Raw genomic sequence first — 11439 nt, 5'->3', positions numbered from 1 at the left:
AATACTCGAATATATTCGAAATTCCGCAAGCTGGCTTCAACTCACGCCTCTGAGCGTTTGGCGAAGCCTACTTTACAATTCTGCGCCTCAAATATATCCTGCAAGGTGGCTTCACCTCATGCTTCTGAGTGTTAGGTGAAGCTAACTTTGCAGTTTTGCGCGTGCGGACATGACGATATCCTGCAAGTTGGCTTCGCCTCATGTCTCCGAGCATCAGGCGAAGCCTAGTTTACAGTTCTGCCCGTGCCGTGGGGTTGCAGGCATGGTTTAAACGTGCGATTTGAGGGATCACTGAAAATTGCCACTTTTGAGAAATATTTTAGCAAATGTTGGCAGAGATGTTTAATTATTTTGAGCTTTGGCTGGACCAGCTATAACGCCATAGAAAGAGGGATTTAATCACACAGCCAGCTACGGGGTTATGTCTGGAATTACAATTTTCAGGACAATTCTAGCACAAACGTATTCATCAATGACATATGTGTATATAGTTCGCAGTCAGTCTCACAAACTACAACTGAGCACAAGGTTTCAATGCAAGCTTTTGCTTACTATTCAGTAATAAGCAAACATTTTTGTGTGGTATTCGACATTATTCGATTCGCTACTATTCGAAGATTTTACTATTCGATTCGTGTTCGATTCGAACTCAAAAATCACTATTCGCACAGCCCTAGTGGAGAATGCGTCATACGTCATAAAGGCTTGACTCAAGCCTTTATGACGTTGTGCGCCAATCGAGCTTATGTATTCACGATGTCTAATTTGTTTGATGGCGAGACTGCGTCCGAAGATAGGATTCAGGAATTAATCGTGGATGTTATAGATGGGTTGCACCGGCCGTAAAGAAAGAGGGAAAAGAAGCACGCGTATAGGGCGGAGTGCACCGGCCCTAAAGAAAGAGGGAAAAAGCACTGGGAAAGCTATGATGTGACGTCACGTGCAAGCCATGTATAGTGGCGTAGAATGAACCATTGACAGGAGAAGATGCGCGTTTTCGCATATTGGTTTAATTAATAAAAATTATGATGGCGGATCGAAAGTCTTGCATTCTTGCGTGGTGTGCTCCGTTGACGTTTTCGAGTTATGGGCTGGTGAGTTTCGCCGACGTGATTCAAGTTAACCGGAGTTAACTTCAGGCGGATGTACTGGTAAGGTGTCAGATGTAGAAAAAGGCGTTAATGATGTATCCGGGATTGCCCTGATGGCTTGGATGATGAATCTCCACGTGGTAAGTATCTTCGAGTTGTGAAAGATGGTGAGAGTTCCTTTGTCTGTAGGCACTCTAAGAATTTGCTGTACTCAGCGTTGGACATTCGTAGAATGACTTCTCACTCCTGCTCCTCTCGGTTCTGGTGAAGCTCGTGCAGGACGCGTTGCTTAGCCTGATCTGCCGTCTGGTGGTGGTGGCGGCCCAATGTCTGGTTCGTCGTGACGTGCACGTTTCCGTCTGGGTTATCCATAGCCACGTACTTCTTTTACCAAATGTTCGACCGATCCTCTTTAGTGCGAGCCCCGAGCAGTCTTCTTCAGAATTCTTATTGGTTATGTACGTTCTGGTGGTGTTCGTCCACGCCGTCTTTCGTAGGACCCAAGTACTTGTGGAAGGGTAATGGCGAGTTCGAATGCTCTTCGTCTTATATATACCCTCTGTCCATCAACTAAATCTTCGCCAAGCTGAGTACTTGCCCAAATCCCAAAGGGATGTTTACATCGACGGCATAACAACATGTCTGCCCTTCCCCATAATGAGAATGATGTCTTCCCTTCCCCATTATGGTAAGGAGTGGAGTTTCCCTTCCCCGGTGGGGATTTCCGCCCCTATTTAACCTAACCCAAGCCAAGCCATCTCGTTTTGTTGTGGTGGCTTGTTGGTGATGTAAATTTTTCCTGGCCGAAAAATGCTATTCCAATCAAGCCCAGCTGCTGTTAAAGGGGCCGTAAACAGGCCACCAAACATTTCTGAAATAATGATACCCCATGAAAGAACACAGCTCATAATACCCAAATATACATTTCGTTCGGTTCGTGCCAGCTCATCGACCCATATAATTGCTATCAAAGATGAGTAACCAGCGCGCCTCTCTCCACCACGCATACGTCACATGGCTACTCAAAGCTGCAACAAACTCGCATGACATGCGCTTTAATTGAAAGGAAATTTCAAAAGATACGGGCATCCCCGCTTGAACTAAATGCAGACGACAGGATGCGTTGGGCTCACCAATATGGCTGCCGGTGACCACGCTGTGAAGCACCCTATGCGCGGTCCAGCCTATTCTATAGAGATCAGGTGCATGCGTCCTACGCATGAGAGGAGGCAGTGAGAGTGAAGGAGGGCGCCGCCGTAGCCAATGGGGCATCCCGAGTAGAGTAACTGGGAGAGGAGATATGCGCAAACGCTTGCAGAGTGTATGGCCACCTGCGGAGCATGCATACAGGGTGTAAGGGTCGCCAGCGAGAAGTGGCGCGAAGCACGTGTGCGGAGATGTCTCCCCACTTGGGAAGTTCCGAAAACACCAAGGCGTCGCGGTACCTCCGGAGGGGGGACACCAAAGCGCCGGGCCCCCACTGGCAATAAATCTGTGGAACGACCCAGAAATTTACACTGCTGGAAGTTACAAAGTGCACGGCTTGACGGCCAGGGCCGTACGGTACGATAACCCGCATTTATTAAAATACGTAGGCCACACCCCCGGTACTTGAACTGTTTTTAGCTAAATAACCAGCAGTGGGCGGACATTTGGGAGGTCCTGGTCCAGTTGCGATTTGAAATTAGCCCAATTAGAAGATGGATGGGTGAGGGCCAGGGCCGTATATGATTGGTGAAGTTGACAGCGGGGGCGCGGGTCAAGATGTCACCTCACGAGGGCCTGCACGGCCAAAAAACCTGGTCTAGACCTGGGCTCCGACGCGGAAGGCACGCTCGGAAACAAACAACTTTATTTTGACTTTGGAGAGTGGGGAGGTTCATCGCCAGAGACGATACTCTACCCCCTTTGCTGGTGAGGATGTGGGGAATAAAATAACGAGCCCCTTCACAACAACGATCGAAGTCCGATGGTGTCCAGAATTATCAAAAGAGCTTTTTGCGCAGATCGTTGCTGGGCTGGATTGGGCTAGGGACCAAGCAATTTCGATAGGGAGAAGGGGCGAGAGTCCAGCTGACGGAGAGACTCGGAGAGTGCGGTTCGGGAAGGTTGGTAGTGGGGCAATGAAGAAGAATGTGCTCCAAATCCTCAAGAGTACGACAGTGGCAGCAGGTGGGAGAGTCAAACTTGTCTCAAGCGGTAACGCCACTGAGCTGTAAAGGCCACATCGAGGCGCATTCGGTGGATTAATGCAGCATCTTGACGAGAGATGTTTCGTGGCATGCGGAAAGCGAGCGCTGGATCAACTCTTCTCAACATATGGGGGGGGGGGGGGGGGGGGTGAGAATGTCGGCTGTCCATTGGCGCCAAGCCAGGGGTGTCACGAGGCGTCGCAGAATGGAACGGCGGTCTCCTATCAGCAGAACAACACTGGTCCGTTTCCAATACGAGTGTGTGGAAACATTACATCGCGAGCCCACCAGATTCCCTGTCTTATGGTTACCAAATGTCAAACGCGTAAATAGTCGTATGTAAAGACACCCTCGTTGGCGTCCACATCACGAAAGTGGTTTTCAGTCGTCGGGGGTTCGGGAGTGGAGACAAGGAACAGGATATTGGTGTGAAAACCTCGGACCTACGAATGAGGCCACCAGCGACGGCGTCACGGTGTGGCCTCGAGTTATTCATTACTCAGGGTGTTTTAAATTCCTGGGCTAAATAATTTGCGAGCGGGTGCACCATCGAAGGACTTCCTTTTCTTTTTCTTTTTTTTTTTCAAGTTTTTACCTGATACCACCTATAGCTGCGCATTGTGTGTAAGTGGGAGGCGCCCAGGCGCGGATCTGGGGGGGGGGCGGGTCCAGGGGTCCGGACCCCCCTCAATTCCAGACTTAAACATGGGGTTCAATATACCAATCCCAGCATGCACCTGGAACTTGTCCATAGCGGACCCCCCCCCCCCCCCCTCGGAAAAATCCTAGATCCGCCCCTGGAGGCGCCCATGGTTTAATGAAGGAGTTTCCTGAAAAACGTAACTTCTAAAGCAGGCTCCGTCATTCAAATGGGTACCACCCCTTTCGGCAAAGGATGCTCTTCCGCTCCCTTATCCACAAATAAATTACGTGCTCTTGAGCTCCCTTCGCAACGGGGAGCGCTGAGGGAAAAGTGGAAGGTACGCGATATCAAGGTACTACTGTGTGATTCACTGTGTTTGGTCCGTGCGATTATAACGAGAAAGGGGGCGCATATCAGTCAGATAAGCGGGGTGGGGGGACTGGCGAGGCCTGTCTGACGCTGTTACTTTTCCTTCAGCACTCCCTGTTGAGAAGTATGCTCAAGAACAGGGTGTCGAACCGAAACGTTTTTCGTTCCGGTTACATCATAAACGATCCGGTACCGGTTCTGCTCCGGAGCAAAAAAATAACGGTTCATACCGGTTTTTAACCAGTTCCGCTTCTGCGGGGAATATTCATCCCCATAAAAAAATCAATGTTACAAAATGTAAACCCGTTTATTCCGCATACATGGTATTTAATATGAATAGACAGCTGTGAAATTGGTAGCTCCTGGTTCCTGTAGGTTACTGTCTGTTCAAATGGGCTTTCTCCTTTCTTGAAACACATGCTACAAACGGACTTGTTTGTCGTGATGTCATACGTAAAGTACTTTCTTGCTGGATTGGAGCGATCGCGTCCCATCCGAATGTCTGTCTAGCCAGCAAGCACCACCGCACGAGTAGGATGCAAATCGAGGAACACCTTCACTCACAAACGCGCTCGACGGCTCCGTTTTATTTTCTTCGTGTCCTGTCCACAAAAGAGCTGCCACTTCGCACGGGCTTTCCCTCTCGTATACATAAATGTATTCAACTTAGCTGCACTCCAACAAGGGACGCGTTGCGCGACATTATCGATAAAGTAGCCGTTATGCAGCCCCCTTGGGTCACTGTTTAGTTGAGGAGAGTTTGCGGGGATCAAATTAAAACGACCACTACGGCACATTGCTAGAGGGCCTAATGTACCTCTAAGTCTGTGTGCGTGCGCGAACGATAAACCATTACAAAGGGAGCCTAAGGGTCATAGTATGCAGACATACATTCCACCGTAACCGTAACCCTCGTATAGTATCCATGACATAACTTCAGAGCACACGACGTCTGTTTCATTCGCCTATCCGTAGACCAAACCGGCGAAGTTTTTTCTTGCACCGAAAACCGTTAAATATATTTTTCGGTTTCCCTCCTGAGCGAAAAAAACGTATACGGTTTCGATTCCGTTCCGGTTCGCACCAAAATAGCGTTTTTTTTCGTTTTTCGGTTCGCTCCGACACCCTGCTCAAGAACACGTAATCCATTGGCGGAAAAGGAAGTGAGCGTCCTTTTGCGCTTCATCGCGGCCCGCCGCAACAGAACTATGTCAACCGAAACCAATTAATTACTCAGACAAATGACCCCTTTTGGTGGCAGATTTTTCACTAAAAGTTTCCCACTGAAGGTCCCCAAAGGGGTATACCAATTTTGATGCAAACGGCACCCTGCTTTAGAAATTACGATTTTCACGAATCTAATCTGTATTTCTATTTATATAACGAGCGCCTCCCACTCATTCACACGGAGAACAGCTTGTAAGAGGTATCGGACAGATACTTGTACAAAAAAGAAAATTCTTCGATATTGGTGCCCCCGTTCGCAAATTATTTAGCTTTTTTTAGGAGTCATTTAGGGAGCCTGGCGATTTAACCGGAACATCATGCATTTAATCAATTTCCTTACCCACCTTTTCCGCCGTTAATTTCGTCCATGTCTGTCAATGCTGACTGTACGTAGGGGACACAACGGCCACAGGCGCTGTGTTTCGCAGTGAGAGCTCCATTGGAACTCCACAGCGCTCAACTGGAGCCATGTTCCTTTGGTCCGGGTGGTTGTCATATTATTGAAAACCAACCAGAAAAAAAAATAATCGGAAATACGAAGAATTAAAACGGGAGCCCAAGAAACAAATATAGCACCCCACCGGATACATGCAACGTGGGTCAGTGGCAGTAATACCCTCTACTACAAAAAAATAATTTTTTCTGGTATACGAAAAAACACCCTCGAGAATATTCAATATGTTGTAGAGGAAGGCTCGTTCTATAAAACTGCGTTGGTTTCAGGCGTCTCTTCCGACCTCTTCATTGCGTGTTTTACGCTCGATTGTAGCAAATTTTGGAAAAATCGCATACTTCCTCGTTTTTTCCTGCAATGACTACAACAATTACGTATCTTGCGATTTTTCCTGTTGAAGTATTCCACGAGATCTTGTCAGGGAAAAATATTCATTAAAATTTAATGGTTTGATTTTCCACAAAAAAAAAAATCGCCAAGTAGGAGGAAAATTGCGAAACTTCCAGCCTTTGTATACCAGCACCGAGTACAGCACGACAACCGGGATTTGAACGCTGTGTAAAGCATGGTTTCCTCTATACGCAAAAGAAAACCGCACAGTTCTAGGTGCCTTCTATGAGCCGCAGCTGCCGTTCACGCCAGGCACGGTTTTCGCCAGTGCTGCGAACTTTGCTCGTGTGTAGCACCCGCCACATTGAGATTTGGGAAGAAATGTTTCGTGGTGTGTCGTTTTGCACTATTAGGGATTGCTAAAAAAAAATTCGCGATAGTTTTGTGAGGGCCGAGCAGGTCCGCCGGATCATTTCGCGTGGAATCGCCCAGCTAGGCTGACCAATCACGGTTACTTTCAACTTGCAAGACACCATTCGATTTTTTAGCCTCGTTATCATTGCCGGTAACTGCTTTAAGGTTTCCTCTGGTTCTGAGCCAGAATGCAAAGTAAACACTGCATGAAGAATGCAGTACTTCCAAGCACATATTCGCTAATGTGACACGTCGTGACAGCCGATGAGTTACATTGTGTTTTGAGGTAAAGAAAACATGCTCCACTTTCTAGCTCTCGATATGCCATTTAATCGTACAGTATTAACGCATAGCTTCGAGTCGTCTCATAGTGCACCGCGAGGTGTAATCTTCGTCTATGCTCAACACAGAAATCATAAAAATCCTCCTTATGACTTCTACGATGCTCAAACCACGACCTACTACTATATACAGGGTGTTCAAAATTAAGCTTTCACTAGCACTTTATAAATAGGCGAACAAAAGAAAAGTGGTGCTACTTTTTCTGTTCCTTGAGTAAGAAACAGGTGCTACATAATTAGCAGCACCTGTTTCTTACACAAGTAGCGTAAAGTTATCATCCGGTTTCCTGTCATCGCTGTGCTTGCGTAGTGCTCGTGAAAGCTTAATTTTGAACACTCTGTATAGAGACCTGAACATCCCACAGAGCACACTCCAAGAGCTCCCACCATCGACATACCAGATGCCCCGCTGTGTGTGACAGATTTTTACACGTGATTTGGCTGGTTTATGACTTATTTGCGCAATGCAGCGAAGACGGCATTACGAAGCGTCGTTCAAGCGGAAGGCGATTCTATCGACAGGCCGAGATGAGAACCGAGCCGCGTCTTTGGCGCGTGCAGGGGTACAGGGGCGCAAACGTGTGCAGGGGTGACCTCGCAACAGCAGCCATTCAACGTGCACTTGAACAGTTGATGATGGTTCGTTCATTAAAAAAAAAAAGTGCGCAATTTCCAATTCCATGGACGGCAGGCGAGGACGATTACCTGTGGTCAGTTGACTTTCGGACAGTGAAGTTGAATGAAGAGTGTGTTGTACGTTTCTAGTCATAAAAACGTGTTTGGCCTCCTATTTCATTCATATCTGCATGCCAGAATTGGTATACAGTCAACCCTCGATTTATGAGAACGGTTGAGGATTGGGCTAGTTGGTAATGAGACATCTGAACTGAGAACGCAAGATATACGGACAAAGAAGGGAGAAACAGACAGGACGGGCGCTAACTAACAAGGGAAATAATAGAAGCAGAAAAGATAAATAACCATCAAGATGTATGCGTTAGCAAACCTTCTGTATCTCTAACTGAAAAGGAAGTGATCTTCCTCAGAACCGGTGCGCCGAGAAAGTCACACGTGTGCTGCTTTTTGCTCATCTTCTTGAATAAACTTAGTTGGAAGTTAGCGCCCGTCCTGTCTATTTCTCCGTTCTTTGTCCGTGTATCTTGCACCCTCAGTTCAGATGTCGATTTATGAATTCCCTCGTTTTATGAACACTAGCACGAGGAACCAAACTTTTTACATGCACTTTTTCTTCGTTATATGAACCTCGATATTCGAATAATGAATGGAATTTCTGGGAACCAACTAGGAGTTTTTGCTGCCAATTTATGAACGGATCGTTACGAGGCCAACAGAAACCTTAGAGGGATTATTCGTGGCCTTATGAATGGCACCTGAACAGAAAAAACGTTTTCCAGGTATTCTTAACCCCTCGAAATCCGAACAACAAACGGTTTTTTGCAGAAGTGTTCCTGACCTCAATTGATGAATAAGGTGTCCGCTGGCACCCGGAGATTAATAAACGTAGGTTAAAAATCCCAGAGGAAATCCGAGACCAGTTGAGTGCAAATGTGCTGACATCTCTTCTTTCCAAGATTGACACAGCGGAAGGCATGGTCCAAAGCAAAACTAAACAATGTATTGCATTATACACACAATCCCATCTCGGAAATACTGTTCCATTTGCTCGATAGTACTCACTGAATTTTCGATTTATGAATCCCTCGATTTAAGAACGATTTTTCGGGGAACCGAGGGTGTTCATCAATCGAGGGTTGACTGTATAACTTTTTTTGGCGATTTTTCTCGCTAAATTCCCCCGGGCGTTACAATCGGGGGCACGTTACAATCCTGCAGATACGGTACGTTGCTAACTGGCTCTTGTGGTGTTACCCCGTGACAGTGACCTGCTGCTCTCAGAATCCAGGATTCCAGAGTAGAGGTGGTCGAAAGTGAATTCGCGGCGACTCTCCTTTAGAACCAGGTTGCTGTAGTCAATGACGTACAAGGACACACACATACGATCACGACCCGCAGGGGGAGTCAAAGGAACGATGACAAAGAGCCACAATTGCTGCCTCTCGGAGAGCAACAACCTGACCAAAGCCATTCTCCAGGCCCAGCCAAAGCGCAATTCTGTAACAAACATTGTCAGCCACACTCAAGTTCACCACCAGTTTCATCCTCACGGTCATTCTCATGCGTGCTGGCTTGCATGGTGCACAGTGGAGTCCCATGTGGTCAGAGGTCAGACTTTAGGGCTTTTCGCGCATACGTTTTTCGACTGCTATACAACAGGTTAGTGTCGTGGCTGAATTCTGCAGGGCAGAGGTCACACTTGTTCGGCTTCTCGACCCTGTGCTTACGCTTGTGATACGACAGGTTAGCGTTACGGGTGAATTCGGCAGGACAGAGATCGCACTTGAAGGGCTTCTCGCCGGTGTGTGTTCGCCTGTGACACGACAGGTTTGTGCTTCGGGTGAATTCTGCAGGACAGAGATGGCACTTGAAGGGCTTCTCGCCCGTGTGCATTCGCCTGTGATACAGCAGCACTGCTCCCTGGGTGAAGGCCGCAGGACAGAGGTCGCACTTATAGAGCTTCTCGCCAGTGTGTTTTCGCTTGTGGTACACCAGGGCTGCGCTTCGGCTGAAGTGTGCAGGACAAAGGTCGCACTTGTACCGCCTGCCTCTGTGGATCTGCTTGTGATTCCAGAGGCTCGTGTGGCGGCTGAAGTCTGCAGGACAGAGATCGCACTTGTAGCGCTTCTTGCCTGTGTGGGCGCGCTTGTTACGCCGTGGGTGCATACTGCGGCTGACCTCCGCAGGGTAGAGATTGCACTTGTAGGAGCTCCCTTCTCCGGCGGGACGGTCTGCACGCACTCGCAGAGTCGGCGCACGAAGGAATGTCGCGGAACATGTGTTGCAGGAAAATGTCTTTGTTTCGCCAGTTTTCGGGTGAACTTCCAAGTGGCCAACGTCAATGCACGTAGCTGAACAAACGTCGCACGTGTACAGTTTGTCTCCCTGGTGGCCAAACATCAACAGTTTGCTTCCCTGTTGAGTCTCAGTCTGATCTGAAGGCTGCTCCGTGGGCAGACTGTTCGTAGTGACTTGTGCAGTGTTTTCTAATTGTGGCTCGAACGGTTCCGTGCAGATCTTGAACGGTGCATTTGAAGAAGTAGAACCTGAAGATGCATGATCAGAAGCGCCTCCGAGCTTGTCGTTAAGAGGGAGCATACCAGTGCTTTCTTTTGCTCCTGAAATTCCAGAAATCAGGCATTGAGAGTGCAGACAACTTTGTACTCTACTATACTAACGCAAGTACAATACTTGCTCACAGAATGAAAGCACAATACTACTGCACAAAAATAGCCACAAGACTAAAACGGACAAAACAAAAACTGCCATGACGTATACTCTCGGACGCCACCCCTTACGATTTCTGTCGCTGACGCATGCTTCATCGCCTTATAAAGTTAAAGTTCCTGTTGGAAAACGACGACAACGAAGTTACATCGAGGATCACACGCGTCTTACATTCGATTCATGACCATTAAAGTAGCACAGAAGTCATTTTTAACACCCAGTTTTCTTCCTATAAAACTTTAAGTAGGCCAGTAAGATGCACCATGCGAAGTAATTTACACCACAGAGTCATAATTATCGCGGAAACTGAACATAAAATACGCCGCAAAAAGCGACCGTGCGCAACGGTGTTGAAGAGCAGTACCAGCCTGTGATCTGCCTGGAACCTCGCGCTGACGCTATAAGGAGAACGCTCGCTGATTGGCCTGGAGAAATGTTGTCTGCTACTCGGCTGTTCAGGGTTCTGATAAAGCCTTTCTCCTTGCTCGGTAATGCTTCGGCCGCTCCTTCTATCCCCAATTCTCCGGGAAAACTGGCAAAACAGGTTTACGGCAGCAAAGGGACAAGGCGCTGACCCCCACTGACCGGCAAACCAGAACGAGCCTCCTTATGCCGTCATCGGTGACGTGCCATCATACCTCCTCATTCTCATTATAGCTGGAGTGGTGAGTTAAGGGTGAACGCACGGAGCTATGTTTATGTGAGTTTTTTTTCTGGGAAACAAATTGCACACATCAAAACCTTTTGCGCTATTCTGTATAATGACACACACACTTTCATAAGATGTCTTAATCTGAAATTGTTTTGGATGGCCCTCTGTACTCCTTTAACGAAGCACAACGTCCGTGACCAGTTGTCCGATTGCTTACATTTTGGTGTCGAAACCCGGGAAGAACACGATTCAGGAAAGCATTTGGCAACTGGACGTGCCCTCATGGATCGTCTCAATCAGCTAAGAGAACCTGTCCGTGAAAGGGTCGCGAAGCTTACTTCGGAGATGATAGCATCTCTCCAG

The 11439-nt window shown here is 47.7% G+C and overlaps 1 protein-coding gene across 6 annotated transcripts in view; it reads right to left on the bottom strand.

Moving 5' to 3' along the window:
* Positions 1 to 8675: 8675 nt before the first annotated feature.
* Positions 8676 to 11439, bottom strand: part of LOC135379018 (zinc finger protein 808-like) — a 33959-nt gene continuing 31195 nt past the window's right edge. For all 6 annotated transcript variants that reach the window (XM_064612259.1, XM_064612257.1, XM_064612260.1 and 3 more), the window contains one exon: positions 8676 to 10315. In XM_064612259.1, coding sequence (XP_064468329.1) covers positions 9300 to 10315 — 1016 coding nt within the window. In that variant the 3' untranslated portion in view covers positions 8676 to 9299. The remainder of the gene's footprint in view (positions 10316 to 11439) is intronic.

This window comes from Ornithodoros turicata, chromosome 1 (assembly GCF_037126465.1).
Source record: "Ornithodoros turicata isolate Travis chromosome 1, ASM3712646v1, whole genome shotgun sequence".
Taxonomy (NCBI): domain Eukaryota; kingdom Metazoa; phylum Arthropoda; class Arachnida; order Ixodida; family Argasidae; genus Ornithodoros; species Ornithodoros turicata.
This window is presented reverse-complemented; position numbering and strand designations above follow the sequence as displayed.